General features: G+C 39.5%; 1 protein-coding gene across 2 annotated transcripts in view; it reads left to right on the top strand.

The window, feature by feature from the left end:
* SH3D19 (SH3 domain containing 19) overlaps window positions 1-21,417 on the top strand; it is a 77,701-nt gene that overhangs the window by 18,960 nt on the left and 37,324 nt on the right. For both annotated transcript variants that reach the window (XM_042870599.1, XM_042870600.1), the window contains exon 3: window positions 17,661-17,701. In XM_042870599.1, coding sequence (XP_042726533.1) covers window positions 17,661-17,701 — 41 coding nt within the window. The remainder of the gene's footprint in view (window positions 1-17,660; window positions 17,702-21,417) is intronic.

Genomic DNA, 21,417 nt, shown 5'->3' with positions numbered 1-21,417 from the left:
ATTTTGTTGTAATTATTTTTCTTGTTACATTCTTGATAGTACACTGGGGTAGCTTTTATAGCTAGAAGAAGGGAAGGAACTGTAACCTCTTCTTATAGCACAGCTGATATCTACTTTGTGATATGATGGGAGAGCAGATGTTTGCCCCCTCCAACCCAGCTGTACTGTAGTTATTCCCAGCTGTGTGTTGTTGAGCTTGTAATGGGAAGAGTACTTGAAACACCAGTCACGGTTCCTTTATACAATTAAAAAAGCTGATTTTTTTTTTTTTCCTTTCAATGATGCAGGATGCAGTTGTATTCTATATGTTTGAACCTTTATTAGATTATGTAATATTACCGTAAATTGAACCCAAATTATTATCAAAGGAAAATACAATGACAAAATGTTTAATTTAAGGTTGAAACACTGTTTCCACCTCATCTGATTGGTCCTTCTCACCTGTATCTCTTTTTTTCTTGCAGTTTATTTTAGAAGTTCTAATTTTCTCCATTCCCCCCTCCCCCACCCCATGGAATAACAATTACAAATGTGAACCACCTTGACAATGAAATATTTCCCTAAGTTTCTTTGTTACAGATTTCAAATTCTCCCATGGAAAACTAATGCAATGAACAGTGTAGTGTAAGTTGCTCATAGCGTTGGGAAAATTGAGGTTCTCATAATCCTTGATTTTTGTCAGTAGTGCACTCAGCTTCTAATTATTTCTATGTATCTTTTTGTCACCTTCTCTGTCTCACTGGCCATCATGTTATGTTAGTTCTGCGTTTGAGGGTGAGCTGTGAGAATGGCAAGTCACTGTTAAAAGGAAAGTGTGATTTTGTGCATGTCTGCTGGATGCTCCTAGGCCGGAGCAGAAGCAGCCTGCCTCATTCAAATGATCTAATCTTCTATTTGTTATTGCTATGCTCTGTGGTTCATCTTGTAGTATAATGGCAGTGTTCTCATCTTGTGTGATGGATTGCTGGATGCGATTATTACCCCTGTCTGACCATATCATCTCTGAGAAGAGAGCTACAGACACAAGGTGACCAGCATCTCTGGCTGTAAAAACTGAGGGAAAACGAAGTACTGAAGCATCTGAAACTTTAATTAAACAACAGTGCATCACTTCCCATGTGACAGAGGCTGTGTTTCAGAGCTACTTGAGTTACGCTGGGGTCTACTTATGCCATTTTATGATGGGTGTCTGTAGCCATGACCTTTTACACTCTGGGGACAGTTTGTGACAAGGGAAAGACAAAATGGCTCAAAGGCATCTTTTTTTGTGTCAAGCTTCATGTTGCAGAATGTGTCTTGAAAGTGCAAGATAACATGCCTCTCATGATCTAAAGCTGAGCAAAGTTACCTTATAGGTCATTTACTTGGAATATGAGGTCTAATAAGAATTTCTGAACTAGAATTAGTGTAAAAATAATGTAAAGAAAAAATTGAGGTGGTCTTGGTGATACTAGTCAACTGTATGAAGACATATACAGTGAACCTTAAGAAAGGCAGATATTTTAAGATGGAATAGATGGTGTAAATGTTACTGAGAGAGACAGAGAAGCAGTGATTTATTTCATACAAAGCCCTGGTGATAGCTTGCATCATGAATGTGCAACACTGGGACAAAAAGAAACAAAAAAAAGCCCGAACATCACCGTATCATTACTGTTTCTTCAGCCCTGAAAGGTTGTTTTAATCCACAAAACAATAACCTTAGTAAAAAGATCACTTGACAATATTTCTTGTGGTTGTGAGGAGCTAAAGTGGGATCTGGCATGAGGCTGGTAAATTTGGGGTTTGGATAAACAAAGATCCTACTTGGTGTTTAAAAGAAGAGAAACATGCCTTAGATATTGCTTATAAATTATGTCTTTGTTATATTCTTTTACCTTTTTTGGTGATTATCAGCAGCAGTTCTGCTATACAAGAGAGGCTAGTGATGTGAGAAGGATCTGTTGTCAGAAAATGGCCTCCTGTGCCACTCTGCATTCATTTTTATTTAGATTTTTCCTATATATTGGCACATTAATATGACCAAAATGAATCTTCCTTTAATCCAGTTAATACCTACTGCTATGTTAAATCTTATCTAGAGACATTTAATTTTGTGCCCTAATATTAACCATCCTTCAATTATTAAATTTCTGTCAGTATTAAAAATGTGTCAATTCTGCAATAACAATCTGTAATTATTATTTCTTGATTTTACTGTCAGGTCATGCACTGTTGTAGCACAGGTCAATTAAGTCAAAAGTAGTAAGCCCTTCAGTCTTACGTCTCTAAAAGTTTTCACGCTGCAAATTACACAGTAATAACAGAATAGAAGATTGCAGGCATCCACGTGTTTCTAGTTAATCCAAACATGAATAAATCGCAGAAGGAACTGGGTTAACAATGCTGTGCTGTTTTTTTTCTTTGGAATAAGGACTACAGATCACAAAATTCACGAAATGCTGAAACACTCTTGTGATATAACTCATGGTAGTTGCTTTCACCTTGGAGATGAGAGAACGAAGTTAATTGAAGAACGCAGCAGCTTGTTGGCAGATGTACTAGTGTATCAATCACTCATAGTGAAGAGATTTTGATTTTTAACTCTAGGAGACTACTGTGAAAATTTGCCCCCTAAATGTGAAAGAAGCTGGGTAGGAGAGCTATGTGAAAGAAGGGGATGGACTCTAGAGAAGGGTCTGTGGTGATAGAACAAGGGGAAATAGTTTCCAGCTCAAAGAGGGTGGATTTAGGTTACGTAAAAGGAAAAAAAATTTTACAGTGGGGGGGTAGTGAGGCACTGGAACAGATTGCCTAGGAATGTGGTGGATGTCCCATCCATGGAGACTTTGAAGCCAGGATGGATCAGGCTCTGGGCAACTTGATCTAGCTGTGTTGTACCTGTGCATAGCAGGGGAGTTGGACTACATGACTTTCAGAGGTCCCAGCTAACTCTAAGGATTTTATGATTCTATGAAATAGTTAGTTTTTTCCTGAAATAGATTGTAGGTTTTATTGGCATGTAATGTACCTGCTGATTGTTTGTAATTTACTTAAGTTCTTTTATTGCTGAATCCCTTCATTTGGTTGAATAAATTTGGTTTTCCCCTCTCCCCCCCATATTAAATATATCAAGCCAACAATACAATCAACTTCTGCTCCTTTATAAAGGAGCAGTACTTGAAGTAGCTGATGAAAAGGGGCTACAGTTTGTTTTGGTGAGCTTCTGGTAAACCAAGCTGTCATTTCTATGCGTGGTGTTTTGTATCTTAATTTGGCTTTAGGTTTTTGTGTAGTAGAATTCCATTAGCAAAAGCTTCTCTGTATTTATCTTGTCCACCTCTGCTAGGTAATGTAGATATTAATAAACTGTGCTTAATAGGATACAGTCACAGCACATTTGTAATATTTAAGAAAGTGTTTTCCCAGATCATCTGTCACATCTCATCGGAAAGACACCTTTTAATTAGGATCTTGTGCCTTTAACAGAGTGTGAGGTGAGTCTTAAGGACACACAATGTAGTCAAATGCTATTCAGTGTTCACTTAAATTGATATATTTATACAAACTGATAGGCCTTAGAGGTTTTAAGAGAACGAAAACAATGTGGCTGTTTGTGTTGTAACCAAACCATTTCAACAATCTGCAGTCAGTCGCTTAATAGTTCAAGCTTTGCATGTCTGGCGAGGGATATGAGAGTCTTCTCTTCTACTCTAGGAATCTTGCTAGCTCTGAGCCCTGTGAGCATGGGTTTCTAGTCTGAAGCCTTTGACAAATTACGCATCTGTGTTTAATGAATTGCTTTGTCATCAGGAATAATTTCCTTACTAATTTTGCAGGTGATAGAACAGATTTTGCTTATTTTAGGTAAATTTAATTTCAGGCCACTGTATTAGGATATACTGTTATAATGTTAGATATGACTTCTGTTTCTTGCTGTGTCTTAGAAGGGTACTGTGCAGAGACTTCCAGTGCTACTGCAGCTTCTGTGCTTAAAAATAACATAATTGTGGAGATGTTAGTTGGAAGGTACTTCTGGAGGTCATGTAGTCCTGCTCTCACTCATAGTGGGAAGATGCTAACTGTAGATCTAGTGATGTCTTTCTAGCCAAGTCCTGAAAACATTCTAGGAGGGGAATTTGGGCCTGGTGGTCCAGCTGATTTTCAGTCCACTTACAGCCTGCTTGTCTCATGCATATTAACTGGATTTTGAAATGATAATTCTGTGGGAGTCAGTGTCAAATGAACCAGTCTAAAGCTGGTTCTTTAATTTAAATGTTGGGCGACTTAATATCTGGACTTATTCCCGTAAGTGTGCTGATATCTAACAAGTACCACTTGTATAATCCCCTGGCAATCATTGCATTATATAGTCAGTGCAGCTATTAAGCTAAAGGAATACGTTAGGCTTTTGTCTGAAGTACAGGAGTGTTAGAGGTTGTAAGGCAGATATGGAGTTTGAGACTTCAAACCTTGCTGACAATCCATCTGGAAGGGAAGGATGTGTCACGTGTGTGTGACAAAGTGAGGGTGAAAACCTTCAGTACGGTGCAGAGTTGGGTTCAGAAGAATTAGCAAATGTTAGAGTTGACACTTGTTTTAATGTTGCGTTCTTATTATGTATAATTAGCTTTTCAGTTTTTTTAAGGCTAAACTGTAGCTGTTGACTGTTTAGTCTAAGCTATTTCTAGGGTGTGGAGAAAAGGAAGTTCCTATCTGTGTACACTCCCAATAAGTCAGAGATTGATGTAATAAGAACTTCGGTAGAAATCTCATCTCCTTCCCAAGCCCTCAGGGTGCAGTTTAACAATTGCCTTGAGCTGAGCTGAGCCTGCGCTGCTTAGAAAGTCGGTCTTGTTTCCTCCGTTGGGCAGTTATCAGTGCTCATATGGTTAGTTGGAGCAGAAGGCTGATCTCCAAGGAGAAAAAGAGCTGCGTCTCAATTTCACAGATGAAGTGGATTCAGCAGAGGGAGGCAGAGTGATTTCTTGGAAGTTGCACAATATATCAAAGGCAGAGCTGGAAGCAGGGGCTTGATATCGTGACTTTTGTTGTTGGCATCTGAGAAGTAGGATCATGTGATTCAGGTCTTTTTTTCCTTTTGAGTCCTGAATTTTGTTATGACACTTGGGGTGTGGTGTAATCCTACTGGTTAAATGTGGTTTTCAACTAGTGTAACTTGAGACTGGAATCTGCTTATGTGTTTATCTTTTGTTTATCATGTTGTTTTTTCTGGTGATCAGCACATGCTGTGTATGTCAGAGATGTGCCTATCTGGAGCCAAGTAAGCTGCAGCAGTTCGGTGCAGTGCTTTTCTTTGATAGCTTCTTTTCCTCTGTAAATTATTATATTTATCCTCAGTAAATTATTATATTTAGTTTGCTCTTCACCATGTTAATTTTTCTTGCTCAGTTTTTACTTACCTCTAAGTGAGAAATAAAAAGTCATAGGTAGAGAGGAGTAATTAATGGCAGATGGGTTCAACTTACTTGTTTGCAATTAATGATCCTGTGGGTGTCTAGAGCTGATGGCCACAGATGTTTGTTTTGAAGTCACTATTTTTTTGCTGTCGTGTTGGGGATTTTGGGCAATTAATCTCACTGATAGCAGTAAAGAGTTACTGTGAGTTGAGCATCCTGGTCGGAAGTCCAGACTCCTTACTCCTGAACAGAGAAGAGGGATTTGTTTTAATGAAAGAGCATTCTGTTCTTTGTTTCTGCGAAGGGAATTTTGAAGGACCTTGATGCCCTGAACAATTCCTTCTGTTGTCTGGGCCACTCTCCAGTGCTGATGCTAATTCATAGTGGAAAATAATGCTGAGAATTAGGTGGTTGTAGAAGAAAAAAAATGATTAGCTCTTTCTCACTGAAAGAATTTCAGTGCTCCTTTTGGAGTCCTGTATACACAAGCAAGCTTTGCTGTCTCGTCACCTATCTAAGAAGATTGCATTAAAAGGTACCAAGAACCGTCCGGACACAAGGCTGCACTCCTTGGGAATGACGATGATTGCCCAGAATGTAAACAACCATGGTAGACATCAGTTTTAGAAAGGTGGTTTCAGGAAGCACACAATGTACATTATTATTCACTGACAGTTCTTTCCTTTGAAAGATCGTTTTGAGACTATTTCACTTATATATTTTATTCCCTTTAAAACAGCAATAACTCTTTTTGAAATATCCAGATGGTTTTGTCTTTAAAACCTGCAGAAAATAAACAAGCTCTGGAGTGGATGGAAGCTGTGGGATGAACTGGAATTATCTGCTTTTAAGTAATACGTGATGGCCAAATTCATCAGGCATGGTTTTAATTCTCTTTTATTATTATTGTTCCGAAGACATTGCGATGACAGCATATGAAATTCATCTGATTGATGGGCAAAGGGGCTGCAAGAGAATTCTTTCTAGAAGTATTTGTATTAGTCTCAAATACTAATTCCTCTAGAAGGAAGAGGAACTGTGAAGGGCAGTCTATGAGATACATCTTAGGGCTGAAGCGGCAGACTTAGCTCCTTGTAAACATTCATCTCAGAAGAAGTAGTGGCTTGGGGTCTTCCTGAAAGAAACTTGTGCTGGAGCTGACGCCTGAACTTCATTTTCCTAAAGATTTGTGTAGGTTTCTGGCTGGATTCAGGTCAGTATCTACATTTTTCTTCACCTCTGGAATTTGAGTGGGAGAGTTTGGTTCGCAGTTATACTGTGCTGGTTTCCACGGCCTCTTTCTCTAATGTGCACAAGAAGGAAGAGATTATTATTTTTTTCTTTTCTTTTCAAGTACTGCTTCCTTACTTAATTTTACTTCTTTGTTGTCTGCAGATCGTTTTAGTGTGGGTAATTGGTTAGTTAAAGTAGCATCTGGTCTTTTCAGGTTGAATGTTGAACTGATTGATCAAGTATTCTTGAAAAGCATGTTACCTTTGCATGCTGACTGTATCACAGGGGAGAAATACTCTCTGGGGCCTGTCATTTTGATAGCTTCTCCGATCTTAAAGTATCTGATGCGTGCTGTGCAGATTGTACAGCTGTGTGTTAGTCTCTGGTCCTGTCTTTTGTAAGACATTACATATCTGATTTTGATACAGAATTTCTCTTTTCTGAGGTGTTCTGCTCACAACAAGTGTTACAATTTGAATTTAGTCCCTGTTTGCTATGGGATTTGTCCTACTTTTGGTCAACTGCAACAAAGCTCACCGGACCTAGTACTACCCCTTACTGTGTATGGAGATGAGCTGCTTTTGCGTGTATTTCCAACTGCCTGGGCTTTAGGAAAGAAACTAAGGTTCAGCAGTGCAGAAAGCCATGCTGCTTGTTCCATTGGACACCCATGTGGTGACAGGTAGGTCCTTGGTAGAGAGGACTGAAATTAGACCACACAACCTTATCTGTGGAAAGTATTTGTACAAGTAAGGTGTACGAGTATGTAGCTGCATTTGAACTGCGGTAGTATTGTTAAAATAAGTTTGTCAGCTATTCTGGATATAAAGAATGTTCCCAGTCTCGTAAGGCTTGAGGCAGAACTTGATTTCTAGCTCAAGAGAGAATTCAAATGTAATCATAACACTCCAACCAGAAATAACGTTTACTGTTGAATCTCTCTTCTGATCCACAGTGTATTACCTAGTTCCAGCAAAAAAAGTGCATGAATGATCTCATGTCTTTCTAAACCATGTTATGCTTGGAATAAATGCTTTGTAGGAAGAAAGAACTTTGGTTTTTTCTTGTTACAGTTCTTTTATCTCACGTAACCTGAAATTCTACTTGCCAATCCCCTCACACACTGACATCTGGTATTAATACAGTACTGGCTCAACCAATTCAGATAACGTTTTGTGATTGGACCAGTTGAGGAAGCCTCTCTCCTGTCCCAGGAATACAGCTCCTTTTTAGCAACTGTTGCAATGATGATTGTGTTGTTTTAGTGGCTTTTTTCTAGGCCTGCTTGTAGTGTATAGTACTGCTGATAGATGTAGGCTGAGCATTTTAGAAGGAAGAGCAGTGTTGTGGGATGAGGACAGTGGTGACAGCTATGGGGGAGGCTTTCCTGTCACACTGCTGCTGTATGGGACACAAAACTCGGTGTAGTGCAGCCCAACCAGTCGTCTTTGTTCTGAGGCTTGATAAGGAAATGAGTTCTGTTAAATAAGTATTTTACCATACAAATAGGCCTCAGTGCTTTCTGTTAATAATAGCATATTTTTTTTCTATCTAGGACAGATCTGCAGTGATGCCAGAATTCTTTGTATTTCCTTTAATTACTGTTCCCGTGGTGTTTTTTTTTACTTTTAGATGATGTCTCAGTATTTGAATAGCCAAAATTTGCTCCTAACTATGGTAACTGCCTTGCTGCAGGTGCTAAACAAGCATTTACATCTGTGATACAGCTGTAACTGAATGATGACGGGGGAAAAAAAAAGTCGTTCTTGGAGCAGCTTAAAAAAAAATTGCCACAATTATTTTCACATTACGTATCAAGATTTTTTCAATCTTAAAAACATAATGCCAGATAGATCTTCTAATTGGAAGAGATGAACTAGTTGAAACAAATGGCATATATCAGAAATGCTTTTAGCATCCACGGTGTTCTGTGGCAGGAAGTGCTAGAGCTTGACCTTGTGTTGCATGTAAAAAATTTCTCTGACTCCCTTTAACTTGGCGCCTGCTATTTTTGTAGCAGCATGTGCACCTTGCTTTCTCTGTCGTGGTATAAGAGGCTGAGCTCTCATGCCCTGTAGAACCAAAAAGTATCTTGTGTTGTAAGGGGCCCCAAGGATCGTTGAGTCCAACTCTTAGAGCTTTGCTTCTTGAAAAAATTGAAATACAACTGTTCTGGCTTTACCTAGCTTGTGTTAGACAGGCAGTCTTGAGGAAAAGGTCACTAATATTTCTAGAGGCCCAGAGATGTGTTACAAAGAGAGAGGGAGAGATGGTTGTTGGGCATTGCTGAGAGCAGAGGTTAGAGATATTACCTGCTGTGTTAACCTCATGCAGGGCTTTGAAGTTGCTCTGGAGAATTAAAAACAAAAAAATTGTAAGCCTGTCTTTATAAAGATTTGAGATCAAGGATCACAGATTGAATGGTTGTTAGGAGATGAGAGTAATCCCAGTGGTAGATGTTTTGTCTGTCAATTCAGTTGTCTGAATAAGCTGAATGTGATACTTTGTGGATCTTCAATTTCCTCTGCTTAATAGTGATGGCATACGGTGCATTGATCGAAGTGCACGTGAAAGAGCTGTGTGTTTTGGGGATTCTTAAAGGCCAGGGCACTGGTATCTGTGGCTGCGAAATGCTCTGGCAAGGTGTTTTTTAATGTTGCTGCTCCAGAAAGGACCAGTTTCATCTGTTCTACGTGGTGTTTGCTTGTGAAGCTAAATTTAGTTGAGTGGGAAGAGGTGAGGATAGTGATTATTACTTTCAAGCTACAGCTATCCATTAGAGGCTGCACTATTGACTACTTTGCCATGTTATTTGAGGTCTGTGATATTATAAGACAAATGGGGCGTGTGACTGAGGGTGGAAGAAGTTCCTCTTGTCCCACAGCATGTTTGCATGCTAACCTGCTCCAAGGTGAGTTCTGTTTCGCTGGGAAGTGCCCTTATTGTTAAAGGCCCACCACTCTGTTGCTGAGGTACAGATCTTGGATGATCCTACAGCAACTTCAGTGCTGTTGCCCGCTCATGATTTTGCGGTGTGTTTGGGGTAGATGTAGGGGTGATTTTAAGTTTTGGTAGTTGTTGCATCTGTTTCTCCCTTGGGAAAGAATTTGAGAATCTAAAGACTTTTTCCCTAACTTGTGCTGGCAAAGATGAGCTTTGTAGATGAATAAAAAGCACTGTAGCTTACGATCGTCTTTAAACTTAGCGAAAGGCATTGTACATCTACAAGTGTATGGGTGCGTGGTTTATTAATACGTGGTGCAAATTTCTGAGCAATCCATTTTTTCATTTTGTAACCAAAGCCATGACAGTATTTGCAGTACAGAAGAAAATGAGTGTTTCAGTGCTTTTGGAGGCAGGCAGGGGAAAAGCATACAGGTGTTTATGCTGGTTGCCTGACAGAGCTGCGTGCACTGCGCTTTCTGGAAAGACAGGTCTGGTGGAGGGTGGGGTTGGGACATATTTGATTTCTAATTTCTGTGCACTGAGCATTCTGTCAAGGCTAATGTTACAAGTTCATGGAGCTTATGTATTGTAGGGTGTAACTGGGTGAGGCAGCAGTTCACTGGAACAAGATGTGATTATGCATATACATGAACATTGTTTTATGTTTATGATGCTTTAATATGGGAGGGTTGGAAATGAGTGATTCCATGTACTCTGAGATTATTTTTAAAAACTATTAATTTTATTTACTTAATAGCTGGCCAATTTGAAGCAACCACAACTCTATACTGATGATCCTGTAAAATACTTAATCTTTTTTGGCTGCTAGTTTACATTTACAGTGTGTTAGGGTATATGTTGTGTTTTTTTGCTTGTTTTGGTCTTCAGTTAACAGACTTCAGTATCTTTCATACATGTGTATTGACATAACTATTTTACAGATGCTATGTCTTTCCACAACAAATATCCTTATTCTCAATATATGCCTAGAGTTAAAACAGTGAGGAAATTGCTTTTGTTTCCTTACTCAATTAAGCTCAAGCAAATATCATGCTGCAAATTTTGTTCAGATAGTCTAAAAAAAAAAAAGGGGGGGAATTAGGCTAAAGGAGTGTGACAGCCCTGTGTGTCAAAGGGCTTGGCGTTTTCCGACATAATTAGAAAATCTCAGGAGTGCTCAATTCCTTTTTGCAACTGAGGTCATGCTGTCATTGTGCTTCTCATAATCCCATTCCTGTGGCTGCAGTTGAACTTTTACATTTCAGATGCTTCTCAGATATCTGGCTTTTATGTTGCAAAATTGAAGCTATGTGCTGCTAATCTCCCATTAGCTAGAATACAGATACTATCTTAACTGCTGAGTGTAGAAATGGTAGTGTCTCTTGGAAGCAAGACTCAATTTTAAATCTCACAGAGATCAGAAGATTCCCCTGGGATTCCTTCCTTGGAAGATGCATGATAGTTGAAGCAAACAGACCTGTATTTTGCCAACTGATTTTGAACAGAAGGAGATGGAGCCAAAATAAGCAACACTTAAGCTGTGCTCCCTTGGTTTGATTGCAGTTCTAGAGCATGTGCAGTCCTTATGCTTGCAAATATCTGGATGTTTGTCTTTGGATCCCTCACCTGTAGCTCATTCCTTCTCTGGGCAGCACTGCTGAGCTTTCATTCTTTCAGTCAGTGTCCTTTCATTCCTATCACTCTCCTCAGAAGCTATGTTCTGTTTCTATTCCTAGGCTTCCCAGCCTCACTGTTTTCTGAAGGCCAGCAGAAGTGACTGCTTAGGGTGATTCCTCATTGCTGCCCCATTCTTTTTAATTTGTTGATCTGGATTTGTTTTATAAATGCTGAAAATAATACTTCGTTGTGAAGCAAATTATTGCTCGTTTTTGTTAGTTATAAGTGCTTCTACTCACATGATGACATTTAAATATTACTTTTCTCCCCTTTATGAAACTTGAAGTTTAAACAAAAACCTTCCTACTATAATTATATGCTCTATGAAGTGCACAGAAAATCTACTATCTGTACTTTATAATAGCTAAAGAGCTGTGAAGACACTTTGAGTGCTGTGGAGACAGATCAACAGGTGTTCTGTGCCTTTGTGCTGCTCATCCTTGATTAAAACAGGTTTTATTAATCCATGTCAATGTATCCATGTCAATATCCAAGATTCTGGATCTCAGTAAGCCAGCAGGTTGTATTTTTATATAGAGAGAGGTATGAGGCAAACAGGATTATCTGTGGGGGCTACTGAAGACTTTGATTTACGGACTGAAATACTAGCCCAAGTAACTGAGTCCAAGAGCTGTTCTTGAGAAGCAAGCTTCATTTTGTGTTGTTTAATTGTAGTAGTAGGGCACTGTCATCTCAGTTCATTTGGAAAATGCAGAAACTACCTAGATTTTATGGCAAAAAATTTACTTCTGAAAAAGCTGCAGTTTACAGCTTAATTGTCCTCTCCGATAGAGGCATTCTTCCTTTTAGTTTTTCCACTGTATCTCTTTAGCCTAAATACAATGCTGGTTGGGCCCGAATATTTGTCACTGTCACTGGGACAATTAAAATATATTGCATTTAATTTACTGTACTGTATGACAGTGGCTTTTCATGTTTAAATTTATAGGTGTTTTCAACTGCTAAAAATACTTAGTGCCAAGGGTAAATTGTCACTATAACATATACGATATAATTTCCAAATTTCCATGTAGACATACTTGCAGGTATATCGCAACAGTGACTAAAATGTGTTGATAGATAGCCCAGAGTAAAATCTTCATTCTCCTGCATCAAACTTCAATAGGCAGGACCTTCTATTCTTGTAATAGGCATTTTATTGGGAAGTGAGGTCTGTAAGGAGGCTGAAGATGGATGAAGATTGAGAATAATGTGATTCGTGCTCTGAGCATTTGTCTTTATGTGATGGGCATGTTCATACAGTAATCTTCAAGGCAAGATGCAATGCAGCCTATGTTGCTGTCAGAAGGAAAACATAGTGAAAAGAGGAATTCTGCCTAGCATGTCCTTAACTGTGGATCAGGAAAGTATTAATTTGGGATAAACATGAATCAGGTGATTCAGATTCGTAAAAACAAAATAGATGTGCTTTGGCTTCAAGATGAAAGCTGGACGTGGGAAACTGAAAGCTGTTGCAACCTGGAGACTAGAGTTTTTTGCAAGGCTTGGTGGGTGAAATGTTTGCATTTGCTGCCGTGATCTGCTTTGACGTCCTGCCAGTGTTTGACCACAAAATTGGAGGTTCAGTTGCTGAAATGCCATCCCCAAGTGTAACAGTGGTGAGCACATGAATATTTAGAAAGTAGCTGAAGAAGCAGCTAGAGAACATTTCTGAAAGGATTTCCTTATGCTGATGAATGTGAGCTGTTCTAATTAGCTGAGCAGCTGGATTTCAGCTGCTTCTTAGCTATCTTTGCTTGTCCAGACAGTGGGAAGTCACAGTTGCTGCATTCGTTTAGCAATGCAGCCATAGACATCTGCAGCATAATGATGAGGATAGAATTGTCACTGGACTTAATTACTGCTTCAGGATTGCTTGCTTTTGGGCTCAGACTCTGGAGAGAGGTGAAGTTGTACCAGGGTGAATATTATTTCTAAGATGTTTATTATTAGAATATTATTTCTAAATGTTCGATAATGCAGACATGCTTGATTTGTTAGGTGACTGGATCTTTATCAGCCTTTGTACTCACAGGGCTATGACAATACCCCATTACTCAGCAGAGAAGGTATGGATGTGTTTGCATGTTAAGGTGCCTGGCTGCTGCCAGCTGCTTTTTGTTGGTGCTGATCAGAGTAACCAGTGTGAGCAGGAAACCAAAATAAAGGAGTGCATCAGCTCCTAGGAGGGGTGAAAAGAATGCTGACCTGAGGCAGGATTAGCACTGGATAATTTGCTGTCAGATTAGCTGCACGTATGGCATTAGTCACGGGCTAAAGATGTTTTTTGGTGAGCAAAGGCCAAGCTACTTCCCACGAGGAGAGCCCCTGACCTCCCCAGTTGCCCTTTGCACCACTCCTCTTGCATCACCCTGGTGCTCTTGGGAGCTCTGCAGCTAGCTGGAGCTGTTGGCTGGGCTGGCTGAGAACTCATTGGCTGTCTGGGGCAGACCTTGTGCTTCTTAAGAGCGCAATCACAAGGTTGGCCAGGCAGACTTGTGGCATGTCAGCACCAATGTGAAAGGGCTGGAGGAGACAGTGGGCGTGGGGAAGGGAGTACTGCTGACTGCCTGGTTTCCTATCTTAAACCAAGGGTGAAGCTGCATCTTGGGTAGTACATTGACTGTTACAAAGGTAGTATGAGTTATAAAGTAACAGAGAGGAATATGTGATGTGTTTTATTGTAGTACTATACATAGTATTGCAATAATTTCAACAACAGCTATTGAAAAGTTCTTTGCTAGCATTCCAGGAAGTCTCAAGGTATTAAAAAAAAGCAACATTTGAACTTAGTTAAGGGGCATGTAAGAGAGTCAGTAACCATCACAACTGGAAATATGCTAAGTGCTCCTTAAACAGGTGTGTGAACTGGAGGACAGATATTTTGAAAAAAGCCCTGTATAACATGATGTAAGTGATAAATTTTGAGACTTGGTAGCAGATGCTTCAGTACATACATATTTTTTAACAAGGGTTGACTTTTTTTTTTTTTTCCCACCAGCCTTTTTTTTGTGTGTCTAGAGTGATTTATGCCCAGCATCAATCTGTCTGCCTACACCCAGGAGCAGGGCTGCTTTGCAATCAGCTGGGATGGAAATGGGCCCCTTGTGATGCTGGCTTGAGATATTTGACTACCTTCAGCTAGCAAGTACAGCAGCTTGACGGATCCCCTCTGAGCCAACTGAGGTAGTTTGCATAGGTGCACAGGGATGCAAGTTCCCTGTTTTGAGGGGCTGGCTAGGGAAGCTCAACAGAACTGCTGCCTTAGTTGGGCACTGAACAAACTCTGTGCATTAAATTGTCTGTCAGCGAGATCTAGGACAAATCCATACATGTTGGAAGAAGTGTTCTGGTTGTCTTCTCTTGCCTGGTTAATTAGTGTGCAAAAGGTATGAGAGTTTGCATCTCTACTTGCTCCATATTATTTACAGCTGGGGTGGTGTTTAAACTAATGTTTATCAGTCTCAAATGCTGTGAAAGTGCCCAAATCTTGCTGTCCATTCATTCTTCTGCCAGCCCTTTGAGTTACGAGTTCTACCTATGCATGCTGTGGGGACAGTGTGGGTGCTGCTGCCCCCCAATGGGCTGGCTGATGTCATGCCTTCCTCCCAGTGCTTCTGACATAACTGTCTGGAGACTCATGATGGAACCAGGATCAGAGATCCCATGCAGGCTGAACTCATCCCTGCTTTATTTTTCCTTGATGTGTGTATTTGTGGGGTTTCTGTGTGTGCTCTGGTTCACTGCTCTCTGTTACAGACTGGAGGAGGAGGCGGGGAAAGAGGCAGGGTCTCCATTAATTAGAATCATCACTGTTACAGCTCCTACACATCAAATAGGAGAACTGAATTCAATTTGGTATTGCTAATTATTTGGATCCCTTGAGAGAAAATGTGTTCATTACCTGTGGAGCAGAGGAGGATGTTATCAACCTTATCACTCCTCATTCTGCAGGATGGGGCAGGAGACTAGAAATTGTTGTTTCTGGAATAGGGCGGGGTTACCTCAGCATTGAGTGTGGGCATGATCACAGTTTGCCCTAACAACAGCATCTTTCTTAAATTACTGTTGTTCAATACATAGCAAAGTTACGGAACTTTCAGTCCCCTTATAGGATTTCATGGCAAATAATAATAATCTAAATTCATTCCTATTTCTTTGTTTTTAGAAGGCTTAAATAATTTTAAGTTACATGTCAATCAAACTCTCCTGAGTGTAGGAGACAGTCCTTTGCCAAAGGAGAGGAAGGGTTTTGATGATAACTTGTTAATAGAAAGAGGAAAAGAAAAATTATCTGATAATAGCTTTCTTTGTGAGTTAATAAATTTTCTAACAGAATCATGTTATTCTGGGTTCTAAATTACATGGAGAGTTGCGTACTTGAACTGCTTGGCTGATGATATATTCATATTTCAGCTTCACTGGGTTGGTTTAATGAAAGATTTTGCTTCTTTGTTCTTTGCACTGTGATTATAAGTTATTTTCTATACTTTTTTTGGTTAGTATGTTGCTAAGAGAATGTGGACTTGTGCATATATGATGGCTGCTGTTGTTTTGAGCCACAAGTGCCTGCTCTCATCTCAATGTGCTCCTCAGATTCTGAGGCAAATTGAAACAATTCAAGGTGCTCTTGCCAACTGAAGAAAGAACTTAACCTGCTCCATTTGGGTCTTACTGATGCTTAGGTATTCATACATTATACATGATCTAATTTCCAGCTTTAAATGTTACAGACATGTTGAATTCCGAGTATAGAAAGTATTTGCTCCTCCAAAAGATTTAAGATTCATAGTAGCAGACTTCAGTCTCCTTCCTGCCCGATATTAAATATAATAAAAATAAAGCCCTAAATATTGCAGTTACTCCTAGCAATGAAGACAGAAGAACACTGCTGCAAAAATAGACTTAGAAAACAAAGAGTTGAGTTAAAAGGAAGAAAAAAAATCCTAGAGTTACATCAGGGAAGAACATGCAACTAAAATGTTTCTTGAAGATGAGCTGTATCATGGAGCGTTTTGAAAGAGAAGATCCCTTTACTGCTAAGAATGTATGGTAGAATATGATTGATGGAAATGTATTCTAATGCTGCATTGACAGGGACTAAGCTACTCTTGAGCTGTTACTGAAAGCAGACAGATCAACCTTGCTTTTATCCTAGGTGAGCCAAACTATTTCAAAAGACAGTTTGGTTAGAGCAACGTCTGTTCCTAGTCTTTGGAAGGAGGACTTGTTCTTTGCATGTGCCTTTTTCTTCTCTTCTCCAAATCCCCTATTCCCACTGATGCAGCTGCAGTCTTCAGCAGTTGCATTGGAAGTGTGTGCGGAGCCAAAGCAAGCACTGACAGTCTGAGTGTGGCACGCTTGCTCCGAGTGTGGAGAGAGCATTGCAAAGTGCTCCTGCCTTCTCTGTAACTTTCCTGCTGGTGTGGCCACTGATGAAGGCTGTAGGGGTGGTGGTTCTGGAAAAGGCTTGATTCAGGTGGTATGTCTTTCTTTGGTAATTAATGTCTTATGCTGAATCTGATACAGTTGTTTTGCAGCCTTTAGAAAGGGCCGAGTATTCTATTGATGGTGTTTCTCTGAGTGTTCTTAACCCATTGTGTTGCAAGAAATAGGCTTTTTCTGAAGTAGTTTCTTTGTTGCTTTTTAAAAAAAACTCCTCTGTAGCTTTTTACTGTGGCACGTTAATTAATATCAGGTTTATCAAGTTAGCAGCACTTCCTGGAATAGTAATCTCAAGTAACTTCTGCGAAGTTACTAAAGGCTGTTAGATCTTTTAAGAGCTTCAGGAGAGAGTTGTAAGAAGCCTTAGTCTTGCCAAGAAAGCAGATGAGCTGGCAAAAGAAAACATTTTTCTGTCCTTGTGTGTCAACAGCTTCTTGGTCGTGTTGTATTCCTGTCTAACCTCACCCACCAAGTTATTACTGAAAAATGCAACCTCATCTGAAAGTGGGGATCAGATATTAACTAACCGTTCAAAATATTTAGCGGAGGAGTCATAGGTGTTTGCTTGGCTGTGTAAGTTTTATTTATTTATGGGGATGTTAAGTCATTAAATGCTAATAATCTGAGAATATACACACCCACATGGGCTCTTTTCCAGGTGTCACAGTCAAATGAGTCAGAATATGAACTTCAGTATGGAATCAAGAGAACAAATGTCTTTTCAAAAATTGTTTACTATCTTGGAGGAGTCTTTAAGCTAAGCTGTAATCTGGTTAGCATTGGAATGTGTAGGGTATGGTTGTTTTTCTGCATGGGGGTTTGAATGTGTTTCTTTAAGGTAGCTGGGCATGAATTTGGCAAGCCCTGTGTAGTGTATAGGAATCCTCTACGCAGTGCTGCTTAGTTGTTCTCTTTGAGATGCTAACCACTGACTAATCATTTATTTTTTTCTTTATTAAGCCAAGGACCCTTGTCATCCATAAGAGCAGCAATCAAGAGATGTAAGTCTGTTTTTCTTTCTTCTTGACAGTTATTGCTTTTTAAAATTGCTTCATCGTCATTTTCAGTAACTGGATTAACTTTGTAAAAGTAAGTTGAACTGTCAAAGTTAACTTTAGAAAGGAAGTTGCTAACAGCCTTTGGGGGTGGGGAGAGTGGACTGTAATTACTTGTTTTTTTTTTTTGCCTTTGTATTACTCCCTCTTTTTGCTTTGCTGATGATCTGTTCCTTTTTGCCAGTTACTAACGTTTTCTTATTTGAGCACCAGAGCATTTGTGCACTGTGGTGATCCATCTCTGAAGACCTTGGGTTACATATGCTCAATTCTTAGGCATGTGACAAATGAGAAGCTTGTTTCATTTCAGGAGAAATCCTCAGCACTGTTTGTTTGCTATATTGGGTACAGGATTAGATGCATGCATGTTATTTATTTCTGAAAGCAAAAAATTGTTTCTAAATCTTGAATGAAAGGGCAATTTCTTTTTCCCTATTTTTTTTAACGTGTCTTTCCCTGCTTTTGATATTTCCAGACAGAATTTCTTCAGCTGTGTTCTCTGAAGTATTTTATACTGTTCCTTTTTTTCCACTTCACATTTGTATTTCATTTCTGTCCATGATTTCAATTTCACAGTGAAGAAACAGTGGGGAAAAATACATTAGTGTATGTGCTACTGATCTGTTTCTTCTGAATCTATTACTTGGGGGCTCATTAGAATGGATTGGATTGGAGGCAGTGAAAGGAGATCATGAATGCTTCATTTAGGGCAAGTCTCCATGATGCTGTAGTTAAAATGCAGCGCTTTATCTGTGCTATTGCTGCCATAAATAGGAAGCTGAAAAACAGAGCACCAGATCACAGAAGGCCTTTTGTCACTGAGTCAGGAGTTGATAGAGACTTTATAAGCTCCAGATCTCCTCTAGCTGGAAAATGGTCTGAAAGACCATTAAGCAGTTGGAAAGTACAGTTTGGAAAATGCAGTAGCAAGTGATGCCTCATTTTGAGGTGCAATCAATTAAAAAATACATCTAGTCAAGAAGCTGTGAATCCATATATGTAACGTTGTATTTTAATATATTTAATGATAGTAATATGTGAATGACTATAAAATCTAAATAACGTGTGAATCTCCATGCGTGGTAGAAAAAAATCTCCATGCATGATAGAAAAAAATCTCAATGCATGTTTTAAGGCGTTGCACATGAAACCTTGGTTTTATGTGTGCCACTAACCATACTATGGATGGATCTAAATGAAAAATAGGACCTGTCTAATTCCTAACTCTGCTTGCCATTTATGTGGAAAAGTTGAAATATTGTCTGGAAAAAGAGTTCTCCCTAACAGCATTGGAGATCTATTGTTATTCCTTAATCACAGCTTCTGTGGCCTGCTTATCTCTCATTTTCAAGAAACATGGTAGGTATCTGCAGGGTATCAGTCTTCCAATTTGTGTACAGTACTTAAGCTCACTTACCTGTCTTACTGGTAAGTCTCTTCCCATCTTGTGGCCGGAGAAAGAGAGCACTTATTTTCCTTTTTGGCTGTGCTGACTGCAATGCTGACTGGAAAGGTGTTGTTAGTTTGTTTCAACTGTTTGATAAATCAAGCAATTGTTTGAAGAAATCAAACATGTAATTGTGAGATGTGCTCAGGAGTCACTTTTGAACTCTTCAGAATTTGCCTCTGATTTTTAATGACAATCTCTGCCAAGAGCGTACCAGTACAGACACCTCCCACTGAAATTAATGGAATTACTTCCTCGGACACTTGAGACAGGAACATGCCAAAAAAAGTAAAAAGAAGCTAAGTGCTGCTATGATGAGACAAAGGGCAATGGTGTTTTTGCATACTACTCCACTCTTCCAGAACAGGCTGGCAGAAACAAGCCTGCTGCTGTAAAATGTTGGAAAAACCTACAAGCTTGTCCCATTTTCATTCTGTCCTAAGCAAATATGTGGCTGATTGAAGGATGTGTAACAGCTTGCACACACTTTGCGGCTATGTCTTCCCATTTGGCAGTTTTGCAGTTATTTTTGGCTGTGGATTTGGTTTGTTTTTCGTTTTTGTTTTGTCGTGCTTCGGGGCTTTCTGGGCTCTTTTGGCTCCTACTTTTTCCCAACAAGATCAATTCCGTGACCTCATTCTCTCCCCATCTGCACAAACATTTGGGCTGGCATAATGTAGGGAATGGTGCAGAGGCAGGAACACAGCCCAAGGGAAGGTGTGGGAAGGAGTGAAATGTCTTCATTAAATTCTACTATCAAATTTGAGTGAAACTGCAGTCATGCTCTACAGGTGTAGCTATAAAAGTTTTTGTTCAGTCACACTGTCAGCCTCTCTGGTGCCCAGCAGTTTGCTCAGCTGTGATAAGGTATGTGACCTGGTGGTTTTTGTCCAGGTCAGACAGTGAAGTTATACAAAGAAGAGCAGGAAACAGAGACTGCTGCTGGGGGTGGCACACTCATACCCCTCCTGCTGCCTGAGGTCTGAGCCCAAAGTGTGAGTAGGATCAGGGAGATGAAATGAACAAAAGCTGTACAGAAAGAAATGAGGGTTTTTTTTTTTTTAATATTTGATGTTCTGAGCTCACTCACTGTGCGGTCTTCCTAGTGCTATTGTTGTTTCAACAGGGGGGACCAAAGTTAGTCTTTCGAAGGGGACTTGGGCAGCCCTTTTTCTTGTAGCTGCATTCAAGCATCAATTCAGCCTGGCACTGATGTTGAACAACTTGATGTTTCCTGAGGTGCCTGGAAACAGAAATAGAAGAAAAGGAGCAAGACCTCCCCCTTGTGTCAAGAAACGTACTTCAGCTGTTTCAGAGATGAATGAAGATGTCTCATTAGTTTGAAGCTCCACTTTTTATGAATAGTGTAATAAGGTCTTTGATTAAATAAAATTTTTCTGCTCATTTTACTTTTCCCTGAAGAAAGCATTTCTGCAGCTGTGTAACACCCTCAGTACTGCAAAAACCACATACGTGTCCTCTTACCTGGAATCAGCTTGACAGCTCTTCAGCTGTATTAAATAGTAGTTAAAGCAAGGAATGTTTGCTCACAATTGTGGCTCTCTCTGAGATACCGTGATGAATAACCTTTGTCCACCCAGGCAGCTGAGAAGGATAACTTCTCAGGCTAATAGTCTATATATTTCCTATTATCCATGGTAGAAAATTCTAGCCTGCTGTGTTGGGAAAGCATTGAAAGAAACTGTATTTTTAAATAGTAACACACTTGTTATAGAAAGTAATATTATTATTTTAAAGCCCATTGATAATATTAATTGGAATTAACTGAAATAGTTGATAGGAAGGATCATGTTTACTCATAGCTGCTGGAAGGAACAATAGATAAAAATCATCAGAAAAATTTCAAGTTTAATTTCTCGCAAGGTTTGGGGAATTTGAGGTTATGATTCTAATCTTCAATAGAAGATGAAACTTGCTTTTAAAGCAGTCTGCACTGACAAAACTGTTCAGTATTTCATATAGTTTACTAATGGAAATGCACAGATGTGATTATTGTAGCGTTTCTATTGTGCAAGCACTCAGCACACAGCAGGAGGGAATCTGAGCAGATCCCTGAATGAACTTTAGATTGCCTAAAAAAGTTGCCTGGAAGACTGTAAATTCTAGCTCAGGTCTCTTCAAAAGATTCAGAAATGCATGTCAAACTGCTGTTGTCGCCAGCTCATCTGTATCACTGCAATAGAAATGAGTTTGT

Source organism: Lagopus leucura, unplaced genomic scaffold, assembly GCF_019238085.1.
Source record: "Lagopus leucura isolate 7727_CA_CO unplaced genomic scaffold, USGS_WTPT01 Super-Scaffold_100004, whole genome shotgun sequence".
In the NCBI taxonomy this organism is placed as follows: Eukaryota; Metazoa; Chordata; class Aves; order Galliformes; family Phasianidae; genus Lagopus; species Lagopus leucura.
This window is presented reverse-complemented; position numbering and strand designations above follow the sequence as displayed.